Genomic DNA, 22,912 nt, shown 5'->3' with positions numbered 1-22,912 from the left:
ACCCCATCAAACTGTAAAACAGTTAAAACACATAGAACAATAAAACAGATTAAAACATATAAAGTGCTTGATTCCATTAATCCATAATCTTTTTTCAGACTGTGTTGAAATCCAAAATGTCTTATTCTCCAAACACCTGCATAGAGAGCCAGGTCTTTAGCTTTTTTTGAAGACCAGAAGGTATGGGGCCTGCCTAATGTCGCTGGGGAAGGAGTTCCACAGGCAAGGGGCCGCCACTGAGAAGGCTCTGTCATCCCCACCAATCACATTTACAAAGAGGGTGGGACCAAGAGCAGGGCCTCTCCAGCAGATCTTAAAGCTCTAGTTGACTCAGAAGGGGAGATGCGTTTTTAAACTACCTTGCTTTTGGATTAGTGGTTCCCAACCTGTGGTCCATGGACCACCAGTGGTCCGCAAGAATTAAAATATGGTCTGCAGCCTCACCGTTACTGCGAGAGTGACTGGGCTTGCAAAATACTTACAGTGCCGAGACTTATTCATTATGGTTTCTGTGGGTGAGCAGATGGCGAGTACCGGATGGCATATGTTCTGTATCAGAAATTAAAGCTGATGTGGTCTATTTAATGCAGTTTTTTGAATCAGCCCCCCAAATAACCAAACTGACTCAAAAGTTGACCAAAAACTGATTCATACCCTTTTGGTAGTAATGTTGGAGAGTGGTCCCTGATCAACATGGTCCCCGATTAAAAAAAAAAGGTTGGGAACCTCTGCTTTGGAGAAAGGAAGAAGGAATCACTCCAAAAAGAAAACAGAAATATCAAATGGGAGTGCGGCTATTATGCAATGAAATACAGGTAATTAATAACAATCTGCCAGTGATAAACTCCAGCTACCATGAAAATAGCTCTGTAGTCCCTGCTTGTGTAATCCCAGGGAGTAACAGGCTTATTGTGGCATAAACTTTGGAGGGCTACATTTTATGAGATTCTTGAAACATTTCTCCTCAAGAGTCCAGCAGTAACGAGACCTGTGATGCTTTTGTCTATGTTTCTTACCAGCATCATCCAGTACATTAATGGGAGAGGAATTTGAGGAGAGTTAGGACAAACGGCTGGAAAACTTGGCTCGAGAGCAGTATGTATGACAAAGATCTTGGTGCAAAGTATGGTGCAAACTTTTAGTACAGTCGTATTTTCTTATAAGTAGCTTGAGTAACAGCCTACCACAATTCAACAACAATATATATACATGCTGCACTGTTAACATGCTGCACTGTTAACTACCTCAGGCCTTCCTCTGGTGTACTAAAAGTTTGCACCACATTGTTTGTTGTCGCTGTGGGTTTAACAGTGCAACATGTATATATATTGTTGTTGAATTGTGGTAGGCTGTTACTCAAGCTACTTATAAGAAAATACGACTGTACTAAAAGTTTGCACCATACTGTTTGTTGTCGCTGTGAGGTTAACAGTGCAGCATGTTTATATACTGTTGTTGAATTATATCATTGCTTATGTTATACAAGTGGTATTTTTATTATATACATTTCACTCAGGAACCCATCTATATTATTGTTCTCTGTGTAGTCTGACATGGTGGTTGTGAGAATGGTCCAGCATTTCTTTCAAATAAAATGCTGTGTCCAGGTTGGTTCCTCAGGTGCTCTGCTATGGCTGATTTCTCTGGTTGGAGTAGTCTGCAGTGCCTTTCATGTTCCTTGATTTGTGTCTGGGCAAGGCTGCGTTTGGTGGTCCTTATGTAGACTTGTCCACAGCTGCATGGTATACGGTAGACTCCTGAAGAAGTGAGAGGATCCCTCTTGTCCTTTGCTGAACGTAGCATTTGTTCGATTTTCTTGGTGGGTCTGTAGGTGGTTTGTATGTTGTGTTTCCTCATCAGCTTCACCCCACTGCTGTGCCCATTGGCTACCGTTCCTTCATCTTTTTTTTTCTCCTGGAAACTCGTCAAGGATTACCATTTAGGATTTTCCAACTAGGCAGGGAAAGACCCGAAAAAGTGTGCACTACCCCTTTAAGAGCCCTTCTTCTCCGGCATCTCACTGCTGGCCGGGAGGGTGATTGAGTACGGGCGGCGCTTCCGCCGGAAAAAGCCGAAGTCCGCGTCACGTGAAGGGGTGCGCTGCGGAGGGTCACGTGGGGCGAAAGATGGCGACTCCAGAAGAGCGAGAGGCGGGCGTCGGCGCTGAGGCGGCGTTTCTCACTTTTTACACGGAGGTAACTGCCACCGACCGGCCTTCCTTCCTTCCTGGTCCCCCCTCGCTTCCTTTCCGGGTTGGGCCTCTTCCCGCGAGCACCGAGGGAGCCTGCCTGTTCCTTCGTCTCCTTTTCCTCTCACAGGCCCCATTTCTCCCATTGCCTCGGGAGAAGGTTTTTCTGGGGAAATAGGCTCACTGGTCTCACTTCGGTTGGCCTCCGCCGAGAAATCCGGGCTGTTTCCATAATGATAGCCTGCGTGGCGCGCAGTTTGCAAAGGCCAGGGTGTTGTCGAAAGATTTCATGGCCGGAATCACTGGGTTGCTCTAAGTTTTTCGGGCTGTATGGCCATGTTCCAGAAGCATTCTCTCCTGACGTTTCGCCCGCATCAATGGCAGGTATTCTGAAAGGTTGTGATGTCTGTTGGAAACTAGGAAAATGGGGTTTATCTGTCTTTGGAATGTCCAGGGTGGGAGAAAGAACTCTTGTCTGTTGGGGGTAGGTGTGAATGTTTCCATTGGTAGTAAGAAGCCACACCTTGGAAACTGCTAGACCAGGTGTCCTCAAACTTTTTAAACAGAGGGTCAGGTCACAGTCCCTCAAACTGTTGGAGGGCCAGATTATAATTTGAAATTTATTTATCGTGTCATCCGCAACCAGAACATTGTATTACATATCTAACAGAACAAAACAAACGAACAAACAGATAAAAAAACCCACAAATTTTGCAAACTTGGTAGCTGATTAAATGTCCTTTGACCAGTATCTGGCCACTTGGAGTGCCTCTGGTGTTGCCGCAAGAAGGTCCTCCATCGTGCATGTGGCAGGGCTCAGGTTGCATTGCAGCAGGTGGTCAGTGGTTTGCTCTTCTCCACACTCGCATGTCGTAGATTCCACTTTGTAGCCCCATTTCTTAAGATTGGCTCTGCATCTCATGGTGCCAGAGCGCAGTCTGTTCAGCGCCTTCCAAGTCGCCCAGGCTTCTGTGTGCCCAGGGGGGAGTCTCTCATCTGGTATCACCCACGGATTGAGGTGCTGGGTTTGAGCCTGCCACTTTTGAACTCTCGCTTGCTGAGGTGTTCTAGCGAGTGTCTCTGTAGATCTAAGAAAACTATTTCTTGATTTAAGTCGTTGACATGCTGGCTGATACCCAAACAGGGGATGAGCTGGAGATGTCTCTGCCTTGGTCCTTTCACTATTGGCTGCAACTTCCCGGCGGATGTCAGGTGGTGCAATACCGGCTAAGCAGTGTAATTTCTCCAGTGGTGTAGGGCGCAGACACCCTGTGATAATGCGGCATGTCTCATTAAGAGCCACATCCACTGTTTTAGTATGATGAGATGTGTTCCACACTGGGCATGCGTACTCAGCAGCAGAGTAGCATAGCGCAAGGGCAGATGTCTTCACTGTATCTGGTTGTGATCCCCAGGTTGTGCCAGTCAACTTTCGTATGATATTGTTTCTAGCACCCACTTAACATGAATGAATTCCTATGCACACCATACACATCTTATTTGTAGTGCAAAAAACACTTCAAAACAATACAATAATTAAAATGAAGAACAATTTAAACAAATATAAATTTATTAGTATTTCAATGGGAAGCGTGGGCCTGCTTTTGGCTGATGAGATAGGATTGTTGTTGTTGCTGCATGCTTTCAAGTCATTTCAGACTTAGGTTGACCCTGAGCGAGAGCTGGGTAAATGACCTTGAAGGGCCGTATCCGGCCCCCGGGCCTTAGTTTGAGGACCCCTGTACTAGGCCATCAAATGCTAATCAAAGTGGCCAATTGAAACATAATAATACTTTATTTATATACTGCTCCATCTCCCCGAGGGGACTCAAAGCGGTTTCCAAGTAACATCATCAATGTTGTTGTTCATTCGTTCAGTTGCTTCCAACTCTTCGTGACCTCGTGGACCAGCCCATGCCAGAGCTCCCTGCTGACCGTCACCAAACCCTAGCTCCTTCAGGGTCAAGCCAGTCACTTCAAGGATGCCATCCATCCATCTTGCCCTTGGTCGGCCCCTCTTCCTTTTTCTTTCAATTTTCCCCAGCATCATTGTCTTCTCTAAGCTTTCCTGTCTTCTCATTATGTGGCCAAATACTTCATCTTTACCTCTAATATCCTTCCCTCCAATGAGCAGCCGGGCTTTATTTCCTGAAGTATGGACTGGTTGGATCTTCTTGTGGTCCAAGGCACTCTCAGAACTTTCCTCCAACACCACAATTCAAAAGTATCTATCAAAAATATCAATACATACAGAGTAAAGAACATAAACATAAGATTAACAAAACAATATGAGCATAAAAATTATCGCCATAACACGCACACATATATAAAGTAATTCTGCCTGTTCAAGGCAATTTAAAAGGTCGGGCCGAGATTAGTGCAAGCTCAAAAATTCTGGTGGGGGTTGGAAGTTAAGTGCAGTGCTATAACAGGCAACAGCAATAATAGGTATGGGTCTATGGCTGTTCATTTCCAGGGCCTATTAGAGGAAGTAACCTGGGTAATTGGTAGGAAAAATAAGGCTATATTTAACAGTGTCTAGGGCTGAGCTAGAACATAGAATCATAGAGTTGGAAGAGACCTCATGGGCCATTCAGTCCAACTCCCTGCCAAGAAGCAGGAATATTGCATTCAAAGCACCCCTGACAGATGGCCATCCAGCCTCTGTTTAAAAGCTTCCAAAGAAGGAGCCTCCACCACACTCCGGGGCAGAGAGTTCCACTGCTGAACGGCTCTCGCAGTCAGGAAGTTCTTCCTAATGTTCAGGTGGAATCTCCTTTCTTGTAGTTTGAAGCCATTGTTCCACGCCCTAGTCTCCAGGGCAGCAGAAAACAAGCTTGCTCCCTCCTCCCTATGACTTCCTCTCACATTCGCACCTACCTCCAACAGGCAGGAGTTCTTTCCCCCACCCTGGACATTATTCCACAGATATATAAACCCCATTTTCCTAGTTTCCAGCAGACCTCACAACTTCTGAGGATGCCTGCCATAGATGCAGGTGAAACATCTGTAGAGAATGCTTCTGGAACATGGCCATACAGCCTGAAAAACTTACAGCAACCCAAAGGCCAGGATGTTAGACATTTTCTGGGGAGGAAAAGAGCTTGGCTGCTGAGAAAGGGCTTCAGGGTGGGCCGCCTCCCAGGGATGATGTAGAGGGGATCCTAGTAGATGTGGCCTGGCTCCTGAGAAACGCAATGCCTTTGTTCACAGTGTACCTCTCGGCCCCTTTCAAATAAGTCAGCTTCAGTGTTGTAAAAATAAAGCAACAGATCATGTGTGTGATTCATTGACGGAAGGGGAATTTAAAATGTAACAGAGTTATATAGCAAGAAACGTTTTCCGTGTCTGTTCAGAAGCAAACTGCATTGAATTTTGCGATGCCTTCTTCTTAGGTAACTCTGAATAGATTTTTGTGAAAATATTAGTAATATTGTGAAAATATTAGTAGGCTACACTCTCGGGCCTGGTTACCTGGGAATCAGTAAATAATAAACGTTATTTATACCCTGCCACCAGGAACAAGGGTTTAACCCTGGTAGCACAATGGTTTAAACCCTTGTATGTATTGTCGAAGGCTTTCATGGCCGGAATCACTGAATTGTAAGTTTTTCGGGCTGTATGACCATGATCCAGAAGCATTCTTCTTGAACTTGGCCATACAGACCGAAAAACTTAAACCCTTGTAAGTAGTCACTTTATTTTTGTACCCTGCCTCCATCTCCCTGAACGAACTTGGGGTGGCTTACAAACGACACAATGTGCCTAAAGCAACACATAAAATAAACACACAATACAATAAAAGATACAACCAATAGCATATTAAACAATAATTTAAGCTTAAGACTGGCCCAATAACCTATGGTGAGAACTGTCATAAAACATGGTCAACTGTAAACAGGAACAAGGGGATAGGATAGTGCAAGTTCTAGATCGAACTAGGGCATGGGACAAAAGTGCAATACTGTGTCATTAATTGCAGACCATTGGGGTTAGACATTCTCAAAGGCCAGCAGGATTGCTGACCGATAGGTCAGCAGTTCGAATCCATTGAGCGGTGTGAGCTCCCGTCTCAGCTCTAGCTTCCCATGTGGGGATATGAGAGAAGCATTCCACAGGATGGTAAAACATCAAACATCAGGGCGTCCCCTACAGATGGCCAATTCTCGCACACCAGAAGCGACTTGGAGTTTCTCAAGTCACTCCTGACATGGAAAAAAAATTCCCGAAGGTACTCGGGGTGGCTCACAGAAGTACTACAAGTGCCGAACATAAAATAAACAATACATAAACATATAGACTATAACAACATACATTTACAACAGCAAACATACATAAAATTGTTGTATAATTTTTAAAAAATTCATAAAATGTATAACGTGGGGCTTCAAAAAAAATGTTTGGCACTTGAAAGAAAACTGTCAAAGGTGAAGAACTGAGGAAAGTTGCTGTGAGAGGTCCAAACTTGCAGTGAATATTTAGCCTTGTTGGGAACCAAGATGAAATATCACGCACACACAATATTTATTATGGTCCATAGATCTATCAGTGAACAAACAATTGCTAATAAGATGAAATGTAACATACCTAACATGTAAAATGTTTCACCATGTTGAAATTGTCTTCCTGGGAATCTTTTGAAAGGTGATCAGCAAAGGATCCATTCAGTCATTGTGTGTAATGGTCAGTATTCAGGTTTCATTGAGTTTTATATCTAAACAATCATTTTCTTTAGGAACACAAGGCAATCGTGCATCTGAATCTGTATTTGGTCAGTCGCTAAGATAAAATTAAGTTGATCAACTAAAGTTTCAGTTGATCAACTAAAATATACAGATATCTTATACCCTTTTACTAAATGAATTAGCCCTATGAAACCATTCTGCTTTACTTACTAGATAATCAAATGCCTGTAGTACCATAAATTACTGAATTATTGTAGCAGTATTCTGTTGTGATATCTGTTGAACTACAAGGGGTAATGTCCTGTATGCTTTTTGAGACTTTTATTTTTTAGAGCAATCTGATTAGTTGGAACACTCGCAGCTTATTTGTGCATGCTAGTTGACAGCAGCTCTCCAAAATCTCAAAATCTTCCACTCCTGCAACTTGAGATCTTTTTTATCTAGAAATGCCAGGAATTTTCCACTTGAATAGCAAATGCTTAGTCACTAGGCACTTCTCTGGGAGATTTTTAAAAACTACTTTTCCAGTGTGAAATCGAGGCATGTGTACAAAGCATCCAGGCTTGTATGTTCTACGTACATCAGGTTGTGTACAGCCCCATGCAACTAGTGTGGGAAGGTTGAGATATAAATGTTTTAGAAGGCACTTTAACACAGCATCATTAAAAACAGTCAGATACTTATTGTCCTGGATTTAATGATTTACTGTCGTACCAACCCAAAGGTGTAGCTTGGACCTAGTCTATTGGCTCAAGAATGTTGTGTTGGTGTTGCTGGTCCATATATCTGGACCACACCTTAACATTGTATAATCCAAAAAAGAAACAAAAAATGGAACGAGTACAGCCTGATGACTAACAAGGTAAGCTATTTTGCCTGCAAAGTATCTCCACATTGTTCACTTTGGACTTTGTGGGGGGGGGGCAGTACATAGCTTGGGTCCTGCTTTTGGCTTCCACTTAGATTCTTTGTGTTTCTTTAAATTTAATAATGTGCATTTCTAATTAATACCAACACTTTATCTCTGTAGGTGAAACAAATAGAGAGGCGAGATTCTGTTTTAACTTCAAAAAATCAGATTGAGAGACTTACTAGGCCTGGGTCATCTTATTTCAATCTGAATCCATTTGAGGTAAGCCCAAGAAGTCCTTTCACTGCATTTATCTTATATCTTCTGGTTATTGCTTTGTGGTTTAAAATGCACTTGCACAGTGCTCATCTTGTCCATCCAAGATCACCCTATGTGGCAATTTATTGGCAATGTTACAGACAGATGGAAATTCCATTTTCAAACCTGTTTCTTCTGCATTGGCTAGTTACATGGAGTAATTAATGTAAATCTTGGTCAGGGTTACAGTTGACTAAATAAATTAGCAAAAGACATCTTGCTTACAACCTTCCCCCAGAAGGATTATTTGTGTTTTTGCAAACCTATGGGGTTTTTTCCCCTGTGTCTGTAGATTTGTTCCTCTTAAGCAATAGTGATGTATGGTAATTTTAGTTACATTGTTACATCCACACTGAGGGGATTGGCCCACTATGAATTTTGATAGTCATTCCTTGAGCACAAAGGATGGAATTTTACATCCAGTTTAGTGAGTAGAGATGTAGGCCTCAAAACGACTGTGCATGTTGATAGTGATTTACTATCACACCACCACTGGTGGTTATATAAGTATTGCTGGAAACGGCTATACTCAGAATCCTGTTAAGGAACACCGTTGGCATAAAAACACTTATATAAATAGATTTGCTTTCTTATAGGTCAGCTAAGTATGATTTCTATTTCAACCACTCTCACATCCCCCTTGCTTTTGACTTAGAGCTAGTTTACCATTGTGCAACTGATGAGCTCAAGGCCTTGGTACTAGTTGTAGTTAGCTGCATAGTTGAGGGAACACCATGTAGGGGGTGCTATGAATGTGATTTTCCTTCTTCTTGGCAGGGTTGGACTTGATGGCCCACAAGATCTCTTCCAGCTCTGTGATTCTATGTTAAAATTGTATGGGTTTTGGATATAGAGATGTCCAGAAATGGTGTTGCTTATAATTATTCTGTTGTGGATCCTGCAGGTGTTGCAGTTGGATCCTGAAGTTACAGATGAAGAGATAAAGAAAAGATTCCGTCAGGTATGTATCTGTAGTGTTGTTGATTTACTAACATAACGAGTGCTTACCACAATAGTTACAATGTCATTGTAACTATTGTGGTAAGAGGAAACAAGGCACTGTAAGGCAGTGAATTGTTGTTCTGGCATGAATGTCAAATAAGGTGTGAGAGGTAGTTCAATCTGAGTATTTCTAAAATAACCTATTATTTTCTTTTCCCTTAATATACAATTAACAATGACACATTTCTACAGTAAAAAAATGAATTTCAGCTATGTTTGGTTTTGTATTCAGTCTGGTGAGTGGATAGTTTCCATCTTCTTAGTTGTGTGTCTGGCTAAAGTATTCAGGCTGTACTTACTAGTGGCCGGGGTACTGTAATGACTCAAGAGCATGAGCTACAAATCCCTAGTTCAAATATCTTTTCTGTCTTCAGTATGAAGATGATACACATGTTTGCAAGAGTCTTGATAGTCAAATGATTTATGTGAAAAATTTAAGTAGCCTTAGACCCAATCCCAGGAGAAAGGTCGAGTATAAATCCAATAAATAAATTAACTAATTTGTGAAAATTGTTTTACATCCAGAACATATTTTAAACAGGAAAAGTAGAGTTTCCCCTGGGACCCCTTCCACACAGCTGAATAAAATCCCATATTTTCTGCTTTGAACTGGAATATATGGCAGTGTGGACTCAGATAACCCAGTTCAAAGCAGATATTGTGGGATTTTCAGCCTTAATATTCTGGGTTGCATGGCTGTGTAGAAGGGCCCTGGGTTACATCCCTTAGGGCCCTTCCACACTTCCATATAATCAAATTATCAAGGCAGATAATGTGGATTATCTGCTTTGATAATCTGGATTATATAGTAGTGTAGAAGGGGCCTTAGATTTCATGGTCTTTGTGCTGTCCTGGACACAGATATGCAGATTATTTTTTATAGATCACATTTTTGTTGGACATATCCAGATGACTTTGATTTGAGGGATCAGATGTTTGGTTTCAGTCCTTTGAATATTGAAAAGCTGGGTTGCAGGGTATTGCATAGTAGTCCAGACTTGATCAGCATGGGGGCTGTTCACAGTTTCAGTAAATATTATAGATGCTGTGTTCCTCTAGGAAATGTGTTTGTTCTGAGGAAACATGTGTAAGAAGTACATACTATACAGAGCTCTCCACAGAGCTCTCCTTTAAGAGAGTACAAGTTGGTTATCCAAGGCCAAGAAGGCCTGGAAACCCAGCTTTCTGTGGAGACAGAATAATTAAATGTGAAAGTGTGGTGTGATTTTATTAATAAATTATGTTGAAAAGAAGATGTACACATGAGAAAACGGCATAATTTTTGTCTAAAGTTGTACTCATCATATTTTACAGTTATCCATATTGGTGCATCCTGACAAAAACCAAGATGATCCTGAAAGAGCCCAAAAGGCATTTGAAGGTATCTTCCTCATTTTCCCATGTTCAGAATCCCAGATGCTACTGCTATACACCTTTTTTATCTTTGATTTGAAAAGATATGCATAATGTTACTCTGTTGTTTCTCTAAAAGTGAATCTGGTTTTGTGTTTTCTGGTGATTTAAACAGTGTAGTCTTGAAGCTATGCGTACATGCTGATATTAATGTTTGGTTTGTCAGCTGTCGACAAAGCATACAAGTTGTTGCTGGACCAGGAACAAAAGAAGAGGGCCTTAGATGTGATACAGGCTGGAAAGGAATATGTGGAGCATATTGTAAGTATCATGTTTGTGACGGCCATAGTCTGATCTGAGTGGAGAACCAGTTATTCTATGTGCTGAGAGTTTCAGTATTTGCTTTTTAAAAACTCGTGTTATTACACAGCATTCCAACATTTTATTCAACTGTACGTTTAGTAAATTTTTACTGCGACAGTAAAGTTTCATGTTAGATTATAAGAAAGATGCATTAATTGTAAAAGTTGGTGTCTGTTTGAAATTTGGTGAATACAAATTATTGTGCACTTTAGATCTGTTATACGTTTTTCCTTTGTCCCTGTCAACACTCTATAGTTATTGAATTAATTCAAAAATTCAAGTCCATTTAGAAAAGTGGTGTCAAACTTGTGGCCCTCCACATGTTTGGTCCTCCAACTCTCATAAGCTTTAGCCAGCTTGTCCAATGGCCAGGAATTCTGGGAGCTGAAGTCCAAATCAGAAGTACCACTGGAGGACCACAAGTTTGACACCACTGATTTAGAAGCTTTCTCCTTTAAACTCAGTGGGAATAATTACTTCTTTGTTCTGATTTCTTCCATGGGTCATCTTAGACAAAAACTTGATACAAATAATTTGTTTCAATGCTTTTTATGCCTGCTACTTAGGGTTAGCTAGACTATATTCTCTTTATATTGCTTTTTCCTTCCAGAGGAAAAGTGACTAGTCTAGTGCTATTCAAAGTAATGGTCTGTGAACCATAATAATAATAATAATAATAATAATAATAATAATAATAATAATAATAATAACAACTACAACTACAACTACTTTATTTATAACCTGCTCTCTCTCCCCGAAGGGACTCAGGGCCGCTTACAAAGACAAAAACAAAATAAAGATAAACAGCAGTAAAAACAATTAAAACAAGCAATTAAAATTCACAAACAACACAATAATTGTTAAAACAGGTAATAAGTTTCATAAATAACAGTGAATCGACATGAGAAATGAACAATAAAAACATGGCTGTGCAATGAGTTAGGACAATATGTTGACGGTCCCACAGCTAGGCAATATTCTTCACTTTTTTACTCTCTAGCTTGAAATAAAAACTACAAAACACTTTGAACTTTGGGGATGTAAAAAGTGAAAAGCATAATGAGTGACTTAGAATGGTGTCAGATTTTCCAGTCTTGCTAAAGCCTTCATGATCATTACCTGGCTTGCATTTTTGTTAATTAATCACAATATTAATATTATGTGTACTGGACTGTAAAGGAGACTGGACTGTAAACTAATTCAATAATATTCAAGTCTTCATGGAGTGTCAGAGAACTGTGAAATGAGCTTTATTATTAATGATAGGTAAATTCATTGAAATTATGTGTGATGAAATTTCTTTGCTTTAAATAGTGTAATTAGTCCCCAGCTACATGCTTGTCCTTGTATCATTATATTACAAACATTTTGTAAGCCGCTCTGAATGCCTTTGTGGCTAAAGAGCAGGTTAAACATAAAAAAATGACATGCACACGAAGGCAGGTAGAGTTGTAAAATGATTCTATATTTGAGCATTCAAAAGTTCCGTTGAGTTCAAAGAGATTTATTCTAAGGTAAGAGCATATCATGTTGCAGCCCTAGTACTTTAACATCCAGAATAAGAATAAATCTCTCTCCCATTCTCTCTGAGGTAGGGGTCATATGGTCATAGCCAATATTGAGAGTATTGGACATTGTGGTCCAGCATCAGGATGATCACATAATCCCCAACTTGATACATGTATTGAAACAAATCCAAACAGTAATACAAGTCCAAAACATCACAACCTCTGAGGATGCCTGCTATAGATGTGGATGAAACATCAGGAGAGAATGCTTCTGGAACATAGCCATACAGCCAGGAAAACTCATAGCAACCCAACATTAATATTGATTGTGCCTTTGAATATTTTATATGTTTTAGTTTTTAAAATTAGTAAACAAATTTTATTCAGTACTCATTATGCCAGAGTCTATGTTGACAGATCCAATGGCTATGAGAATCTGAGCAGTCCTGCAAGTTCTTACATTTTGTAAGATTCCTATTTCTTACCTGTGATACCTTTTTAGGCAAAAGAGAAAAAGAAACAATTAAAGAAAGAAGGCAAGCCAACCAACATAGAAGAGGATGACTCAGAAGTAGTAAGTTGACCTACCAGAGCATGACTTGGTTTGCAAGGCTGGGGTATACTAGGGCAGGAACATGCAACATTTCTTTGTGCTTGAGGATCAATTCATATTTTAGGATTGAGGGGAACCTTCCCCATCCCTATGTCTCCTGCCTCTGTTGCTAGGAATCAGAAATCATGAGAAATATCAACAGAGGCACCATCCTTTGGGGGCTAAACATCTGGCTGCTTTGCTAGCCATTTGCAGACTTTGGCTGTTTCTTTTGAGAACTGCCATGGATGGCAGGAGCTAAAAGCAGTTAGAAAAATAAGTAGACTGGAAGGAGGAACCTAGTCCAAAAGAGACTATTACCTGTGTATTGTCTATTTTATTGCTCACTCCCAAGTTTCACAGGGCTTCTGGCAAAATACTCCCTTCTCTTTCAGCTGAGAGGCAGCATCAGCACCCTCAAAAATACCAGGCAGCTGGAGTCTATCATTTACATTTCCTTATGTGCTATGGAGTTATTCTTATGACAAGGTCATTGTGGAGCATTTTAATTAACCCCACACTTGGTCCCAATAAAGGCCAGCTGTCACCCCTGCACCAGTAAACACTAGTTGAAATTTCAATTCGTGCCATTCCCCTCCCAACATAAATCTCAGCAGCAGTTGCCTTTCCTTGTATTTTGTATGCTATTCCAGGTCTATTTTGTTGTATTTTACATACATCATAAGCTATCTAGAGAATTTCCTTGAGCAAGCATAAGATATTCATATTCCCAAGATGGAAATATATTTGTATGGTATTCATTCCCTGTCCTGTGTAGGTTTTTAACGTGTACCCTAATATTTGTAGTTCATGACCTTGTTGTTGTATATTTGAAAGAGAAGGGCACTTTCTTTAACTGGAAATAGGATGAATCTCTTTTTCAAAATGGCTACATAGTTGAAAAAGTCAAAATGAAGCTTAAGGAAAACTTAGAAGATAATCTTGATTAAAAGCATTGGAATTAAAACTGGGATGCTGCCAAAGCAATTATGAGTGGTTTCTTTATGCAACAAAGTTCAGAACTGAAAATGATGAAGATGATGATATTGATATTTATTTGTACCCTGCTTTCCTCTCTGGATCAAGATCGAAACCAGCTTACAACCCTAAAAACAAATATTTCATATATAAATATTAAAATATACAGCTTTTTAAGGAAATCAGAAGGAAAATACGAAGATGCTTCACTTAGGTAGAAGTAGGACTGTGTTTTAGACAGGAATGAGAAGATGACAATTCTTCCATAGAGATGTCTCTGAGCTGGAGGGTGGGAAGTCTTTTTTGAATTCTGATTGTCTTATGTTTTATGTGTAACAGTGATTTTAATGTTTTTAACTCTACATTTTAATGTCTGAATGTTGTTATGTTTTATGATTTAGTTGATAGTTCTATGTTATTGTTGTTTTATGTTAGGTTTTCATATGTTCGTGAGGCATTAAATTTTGCTGTGAATATGTTGGAAACCACTTTGAGTCCCCTCCTGGGTTGAGAAAAGCAGTATACAAATGAAGTATATACATACATACACACACACACATTGGGAAATGATCCAAAATCCAAAGTAGTCTATATGGATGGCTGAGAGAGTGACACTCATGCTTTTATTCATATATACAGGCAATCCCTGAGTTACAAACATCTGACTTACAAATGACTCATAGTTACAAACAGGGGTGAAACAACAGGAAGTAAGAGAAATCTACCCCTCAGAAGGGAAATTCACTCTTGAAAGAGGTATCATAGGGTAAAGGTATCTCCACTAAAGCTTTATCACCAGTCCTTGTTTCCACAACAAGTCAATTTTTTTTGGATCCAGTTGTCACAGGGGCAGAAAGTTAAGTGAAATTTTCTGAACAGGGACATAGACAGCAAAACAAACACCACAGGGTGTTAACTCTTCCCTATGCTCTCCAAAGCTGGAATATATATACTGTATAAGTGGAGTTACACTTTAAAAAGTGTATCTGTTCCAGGTTACATACAAATTCAACTTAAGAACAAATCTATACAACTTACCTTCTTTGTAATTTGGGGACTGCCTGTATATATATTCACATTTCTCTCTCTCTCATATATATATGAGAGAAGTGCAGTAATACATATATAAGTATAGCTGTCACTATCTCAGCAATCCATATGAGGTATTCTTAATTTTGGATCATTTTGGATTTCCACATAAGAGATACTTGACCTGTAATTTGTAATAATATTGGTATGAATATTTTAAAGATAGTTTAGGGATGGGCTGCTTGTATCTTGGGATCATAGCAAACATTCTGTTCTACGTTCTATACTTTGAAATTTTAATATCATGATTGTTGTGTTGTGTTGTGTCTTATGTGCTTTGTAAAGGATTAGCAGAGTCTAGCATTTGATTTGTTCAGGCTAAGACGTTGATACTTTAATTGGGCCTTAAGATGCTATTAAACCTTTCTATTCCTTACAGTTTAAACAAGCTGTATACAAACAAACTATGAAGCTCTTCGCAGAACTTGAAATTAAAAGAAAAGAGAGAGAAGCAAAAGAAATGCATGAAAGGTTGGAATGTTTGTCCCTTGTTTTTAATATGGATAGTGTAATTTGTCCTCTGTATACATGGGTTCTGTATGAACCGATTCATCCAAGCACAGCTCAAAAATAATGGGGGGGGGGGGGATTCCTCCAAATCTGATTTTGATTGTGCTGTGTTTGATGCATGATATTCCTGTGCAGACACACCTTGGTGTAGCCTGTAAGACAACACTCATCAGAGGGGGTTTTTTTGCCATTTTTAATAAGGCATAACATTTCACTCCAGGATTGTATATAATATTTGGTATCAACAGGAATGGTTCTGAAACCAAACCCCAGCAGATATATCTAGTGCCCTCTGTACTCAGTAGTCTTCTACTGAGCCTCCCCCCCCCCCCCCCCCGGCCAAAAAAAAAAAAACCTTCTAGTAAACCCAAAAAAGAAATGAAACAGGGTGACAGCTCTGTTTCATTTCTTGCAGTAAAAACAAAAGGGGAATTATTTTAACCATAAAAAGTTTAACTAGTTTTACTGTGGTATAGTACGATTTTGAGATATAAAATCTAAGTCATCTGATTAATGACATCTTTATGCATAAACATACACACCTTAGTGGATAGTATATCTTTTTACTGTGGAATAGAAAACAGTGAAGCCAAATTACAGTAAGACACTGTTTGTAGTGTGTTTATAAGTACCTGCAACAACAATAATGGGTGATAGCAGAGCTAAGAGGCTTGTGCTATGTTAATTGTGAAGACTTAAAGCCAAGTATTAGTCTCAGTTAGAGCAGACACATTGAAACAGTATATGAATAATAATTCAATATTTATGTGAAATCCTTTGATTCAGTGGCTCTAATGAAGTTGGCACTAGCAGTTGGATGTAGGCTAAAGACTAATCTCTGTGTTGTCATTGGTGAGTGTGATTATGTTGATTTATTTATTTCATGCCAAAAGCATTGCATAAATAGGTATAAAACTGATAAAATAGAGGGAGCACATGCGACTAAATAATCTGTAGCTTTAAACAGTTCTTCCTCTGTGCATATGGCAGGGCATTGTGGGCAAGCATACAGATATGAAGTTGTTTGTTCCGTTCCACAGTCGCACAAAGTGGAGGATTCTTTTAGGTAGTGCCATGTTGCCAGGTTGTCTTTTGATCTGCCCACTCCACTTCTGAGTCTGTTCAGGGACTTCCAAGTTTCCCGTTCTTGGTTTGCTCCTGGAGGAAGACCCTCATGAGGGGCCATCCAGTTGGAATTTCCTGGTTTAGCTGCCCAGAGGGCATGATCTTGCTGTTGCTGGGGGAACGTTAAGAGGAGTGGTGGTTCTCATGAAGCTTTTCCTTGATTGGGCTGATAGCTATACAGTGGATGTCTTTCACAGTGTTCAACCTCATTTCTCTCACAGTTGGCAGCAACTTCCCGTTGCACATCGAGGGGGTGGGCAATGCCAACTAGTTTTTAGAGTCTATCAACAAGTGTAGATTTAAGACATCCTGTGATTATTCTACATGTTTTTTTCAGTGCTATATTCACCTGCTTTGCATGGGCAGACTTGTGTCAGACAGGGCAGGCATACTCGGCAGTTGAGTAAGACAAGTCCAGGGCTGATGTCCTTATTAATTTTGGGTCTGCACCCCATGCACTGCCAGTAAGTTTCCGCAGGATGTTAGTGTGTGCAGCTACTTTGTGCTTGGTGTTCATGCAGTGTTTCCTATGTTAGTGTCCGATCTGAGGTAACACCAAGATATTTAGGATGGTAACAGTGTTCAAGCTCTTCCTAGGTTTCTTTCAATTTCCTGTTGGCTTCACGGTTATGTAGGTGGAAAGCCCACACTTGAGTTTTGGCAGGGTCTTGGCTTTACAACATTTTAATTATGTTGATCCAAGTTAACAGTTGCATAACATTGTCAAAAAGACTAGTCATCTTTCATTTCATAGCCATTTGGCCTCACTTTTCACTATATTTTTTACTCTATACTTCTCTATCTAAGGTTGTGCAATAAACTTTTGTTTTAAAACTGCCATGCATTGTAATATGTTTGTTATATTGGAAAAGAAATAAAATTATGGAGAAATGTAGTTCTTGTATAAAATACCAGAGTTCATTTTGAGTTCAACCCAGCGTTTCCAGGTTGGGACACCAGAGGGCAGTCTTGGTCTAACCTGTAATTACTGCCTATGGTATATATTACATTAAAGAATAGATGCATGACAGCTGAGTCGAATGTACACTTTGACTTGCACATTCAGAGTGCAGAATTAGCGCTTTTCACCTTACATTTTAGATACGGAGAAAAAATATATGCGCATATACTAAATAAATTACCACATTGCATTGTAATATGTTTGTTATAGTGGAAAAAGAAATGAAATTACGGAGAAATGTAGTTCTTGTATAAATTACCAGAGTTCAGTTTGAGTTCAACCTACTGTTTCCAGGTTGGGACACCAGAGGGCAGTCTTGGTCTAACCTGTAATTACTGCCTACCTTTTACGTTAAACCCAGAATTGCTCCTGTAACCTCCAGGAAACCATTGAATGCTCCATTTTATAATGAGCTCAGGAGCATATTTATTTAAACAAATTGGAGTTGGGTTAAAATGCACTTTGTTTTCTATAGCATTAGTAAATGGGTTCCTAGTCCAGCATTGGGAATCTGCAATGGGATCTGAGACTGATACTGGACCCACAGACTCAGTTAAGCATCACAAAAGCCCTAACCAGCTTATTCAATTGCCAGGAATTCTGGGAGCTGAAGTCCAAAACACCTGGAGGACATGAGTTGAAGAGGCCTGCTTTATAGGATAATTCCTTTAATTCTACCCATCTCACGCACTCACTCAGTCTAGTTTCTATAAGGATAGAAGATGCTAACTTTTCCTTTCTGGCTTCTGCTATAGGAAGCGTCAGAGAGAAGAAGAAATAGAAGCCCAAGAGAAAGCGAAACGTGAACGAGAGTGGCAAAAGAATTTTGAGGTAACCGTTCCTGTACAGTTTGGGGTGCTTTGTTAGTGCTGATCTTAATTCACATTTACATTCTAGTCCTATTAAGCGCAGTAGAGCTTGCATTAATAAACATGCATGAGATTGGGCAAATCATACAGAACAATCTTGGGTTCTTTTTTGCCTAAAAGCAGCAGAATAGTCGAACTTCAGCTTTCTGGGATCTACATTGGTTTTACTACAACAGTAAGATTAACCACTTCAAGTGAAAATCAGTAGCTAGTGGATAAGGAGCTAAATACCAAATGTTTATTAAAGGGATGGAGCCAGTTATTGGCGGCAGATAATAAATGGGATGGGTGTATGGATCTGTAGCTTTCTGGCGAAAAAATTACCTCGTGAACAAAGAAGGCTTTATTTAAAAGCATACATTGGGGTATGAAACAAAATTCCAACTGACAGTTTATTTCTCTCACTCTTCCCTCACCCTGGCCCCTCCCCTTCATTGCTCCCATTTCCATGGCAACCCTCTCCCTTGTTTCAAATATGCACAGGCCAGGTGTAAGGCATGGTCTAATTTCCTGGCTTCACACAAAACCAGGAAATAAGATCATGACAATGGAATATGCAAATATATGTCCTAAATTACTATATATCACTTTAAAAATTAATAATGAGATATAACTAGGCAATGAAAGTTGCAACCTTTTAGCTGCGTTTAACATTTTCCCTCTTATTTTCCTCATATCTAGGAGAGTCGAGATGGACGTGTGGATAGCTGGAGGAACTTCCAAGCACACACAAAAGGGAAGAAAGAAAAGAAAAACAGGACCTTTTTGAGGCCCCCCAAAGTGAAGATGGAGCAGCGTGAATGAGCCTGGCTCTTCCAGGCTCCAGTGGACACTTCCATATCACAGGTTTAACCTCTTGCTTTTCCAGTAGGATCTTTGTTTTCAGTATGATTCAATTTTGGTTGAAGCATTTTCCGTCCCCTACCCATTTGCCTGAGGCTCGCAGTGTGTTGCCCACACACTGCTCTTAGAACCTTCTTCACTAATTTAGGAAGATGCTGCCATCTTGTAATGCTTGTAATTTAATGTTCTTTACTCCAAAGATGTTGCTGTTCAAATTGCCATCAAGTCTCTAAAATTATAGAAATTATCAGTTCTAAAGCAGATATTCAGAAGATTGCCCAGTGACTCCTACTCTTCTAGGTCAGTTGCTCCGCTCCTCTGCACCCGTTTCCATTTGTCAGTCATGGGAATTGCAGCCTGGGATAGGCATGTCTCCTTGGATTTCACGGAAGTTCATAACTTGGCTGCATGGAGCTGAAAATATTCCTTGGCTCTTATACCCTGGTGGTAACTCCTGGATTCCATGATCGCGTATGGGTGACTGGCCTACTTAAAACCTCTCTGTAAATAATTTTAAACATACTTGCCTTGGATAGTCTTAGTGGCAATGTTGCGTATGTAAAATAAATTTTTACCCAATACCTTGTGCAGGTGATTCTCATTTATTCCACCAATGAAAGATTTGCATGCTTGCAGTCATTTCTGTTCTACATATGGGTCACCTTTTAGCTGCTGTTATAAATTGCATGAGATCTTTTACTAGTAATGTAGAGCAGAGATTTCCAAACTTATATGCCGTAATATTTATTTATTTACTGTATTTCTATACTGCTTTGCCCACCCGTGAAGGGACTCGAAGCAGTTTCCAACATAATAATAGCAAAAATTCAATGTCAAACATACATGTGAAAACCAGAACATAAAATCTAAATCAGCATTCCTCAACCAAGGGGTCACGAGGGGGGTGTCAGGGTGGTCGCCAAAGACCCTCAGAAAACACAACCTTTTCTGTTCGTCATGGGGATTCTGTATGGGAAGTTTGGCCCAATTCTATCATTGGTGAGGTTCAAAATGCTCTTTGATTGTAGTTGAACTATAAATCCCAGCAACGACAGCTCCCAAATGTCAAGGTCTATTTTCCCCAAAGTCCACCAGTGTTCACATTGGGGCATATTGATTATTCATGCCAAGTTTGGTCCAGATCCATCATTGTCTGAGTCCACAGTGCTCTCTGGATGTAGGTGAACTACAACTCCTAAACTCAAGATCAAGGAGGCAGGACCAAGAGCAAATCCTCCCTGGAAGATCTTAATCTCTGAGATGGTTCATAGGGGGAGATCCGTTGAGACAGGTAAGCTGCACATATACCGCATATACATCTTATACACACAGCTCGAAGGTAGTTTTATATATTTTAATAGCGCCATGCATGAAGCAAGCTTTGTGTACATCAAATTGTCACAAAGCAAAAGTGTCACAATGTGAGACACTACGATTTTGGAGTATTTTGGATTTCTAAATTCTGGAATAAGAGATGTTTAACCTGTAATGTGTCACAATAACCCTGCCTTCAGGAAAAGCCACTATGTTTAGCTTCGCATCCTTATTTGCTGTTCATGTTTCAAGAAATGAATTAAAATATGTGATCAACCTTCCAAGAGGATAGAGATTGGGGTATATTACTGATTAGTGTGTGTGTATGTTTCTAATGTATATGTGTGATATCACTGCCATATTCAAGAAGAAGGAAAGCACTGCATAGTGGCACGAGAGCAGTATCATGGTGATGCAATGGGTTAAACTCTTGTGCTGGCAGGACTGCTGACCGAAAGGTCGGCAGTTCAAATCCAGGGAGTGGGGTGAGCTCCCATCTGTCAGCTCCAGCTTCCCATGCAAGGACATGAGAGAAGCCTCTGATAGGATGGTAAAACATATGGGCATCCCCTTTCAGACTGTCAATTCTCTCACACCAGAAGCAACTTGCAGTTTCTCAAGTCGCTCCTCACACGAAAAAAAAGTATCATGGTGACTGTATTGTCCATTTGACTAATTGCCCACAGGTAATTTGTGGAAGCTTTATGTAATCAACTGTAGGTTGCAATGCCATCTTATCATATCTGTCTTACAACATCATTAGTAGACAAAGAACATAATTTTATCCTATGCCAAGGGAAGGGTGGGATATAAATAAATATGCGAAAAATAACATTGCTGACATTCAATGTGGGAACACTTGATCTGCTACAGAAGGATGAGCTGCATGGATTTAAGAGACTGTTTCCTTGTCTTTTTTGTAGCAGCTCTAAGTTTCTCAACTTGTGGGAAGTGGCTTGAGTTGTATTGCAAAACTCAGCTCTGTTGTCATTTTAAGGAAGTAGATTATGTTCTCTATTATTAGCAAAGCTAGTGAAATTCAACTACTGAGCATTTAACTTCACATAGCTGTGGTATTTTACTACTGTGTTCAGAGAAGCATGAATGAAGAGAAGCTTGGCATAGTAAAACAAAAAATGGAAAACATAAAGATTGCAATACTTGGTGTGAGCAAGCTCAAGTGGACAGGAACTGGGTATTTTGACACTATTACAGTGTTTTACTCAGGAAATCAAAATCTAAGAAAAAGGAGAGATGTAGGAAAAGCAGTCAAAGAATATAATGCAAAGCCTGACTGAATCATATCAATAAGGGTTTGGGGAAAACCCATCAGTATAAGATTAATCCAGGTTTATGCTCCATCTATGGGGGCAGAAGGAGAAATTGTACCTATGCTGGAGCCTATGAGGAAATTTATCACAAACCTAAGGAGGGCTTTTATTTAATCACTAGCCGTTCCCTGCCACGCGTTGCTGTGGCTCAGTCTGGTGATCTGGAAAATGAAGTAATGAGAAAGTGTTGGTTTCTAATATATGTAATTTCTTCATGCTTGTGGGTAAACAGTATTTCTTGTTGTTTCTTGATCAGTGTTGATGTGGAGATTGTCTGGTTTGCCTACTCTGGAACATGCAACATATAATTGTCCTCCTTTAGGGGTCCCTTTCAAATCTATGATACTATATCTCTCTCTGTGTGTGAATCATATAAATCTATATCTATGGCTGGATGGCTCTTTGTCAGGAGGGCTTGGTTTACGTTTTCTTGCCCTGGTGAAAGGAGTTGGACTGGATGGCCTTAAGTATTTTTTGTTGGTCATGGGGCTTCTGTGTGGGAAGTTTAGCCCAATTCTATCGCTGGTGGGATTCAGAATGCTCTTTGATTGTAGGTGAACTATAAATCCCAGTAACTACAACTCCCAAATGTCAAGGTCTATTTCCCCCAAACTCCATCCGTCTTCATATTTAGGCATATGGAATATTCGTACCAAGTTTGGTCCAGATCCATCATTGTTTGAGTCCACAGTGGTCTCTGGACGTAGGTGAACTACAACTCCCAAACTCAAGGTCAATGCCCACCAAACCCTTCTCGTGTCTTCTGTTGGCCATGGGAGTTCTGTGTGCCAAGTTTGATGCAATTCCATCACTGGTAGAGTTCAGAATGCTCTTTGATTGTAGGTGAACTATAAATCCCAGCAACTACAACTCCCAAATGACAAAATCAATTTTTTTAGTGATGGTCACTCCTTGGGTTACTAGGTGTCTTGTGGTCAAATTTGGCGGCAATTTGTCCAATAGTTTTTGAGTTATGTTAATCCCACAAACGAACATTACATTTTATTTATATAGGTGCTTTTTTTTAAAGTGT

At 39.9% G+C, this 22,912-nt stretch overlaps 1 protein-coding gene across 1 annotated transcript; it reads left to right on the top strand.

Moving 5' to 3' along the window:
• Positions 1-2,079: 2,079 nt before the first annotated feature.
• LOC132780324 (dnaJ homolog subfamily C member 8) lies at positions 2,080-19,815 on the top strand. Its single transcript, XM_060783963.2, has 9 exons — positions 2,080-2,195; positions 7,904-8,005; positions 8,946-9,002; positions 10,358-10,424; positions 10,623-10,717; positions 12,770-12,841; positions 15,306-15,397; positions 18,278-18,353; positions 19,073-19,815. The coding sequence occupies exons 1-9, from the start codon at positions 2,127-2,129 to the stop codon at positions 19,193-19,195; spliced, it is 753 nt and encodes a 250-aa protein (XP_060639946.2). The 5' UTR covers positions 2,080-2,126; the 3' UTR covers positions 19,196-19,815.
• The last annotated feature ends 3,097 nt before the right edge of the window (positions 19,816-22,912 follow it).

Source organism: Anolis sagrei, chromosome X (assembly GCF_037176765.1).
Source record: "Anolis sagrei isolate rAnoSag1 chromosome X, rAnoSag1.mat, whole genome shotgun sequence".
Lineage (NCBI taxonomy): Eukaryota > Metazoa > Chordata > Lepidosauria > Squamata > Dactyloidae > Anolis > Anolis sagrei.
This window is presented reverse-complemented; position numbering and strand designations above follow the sequence as displayed.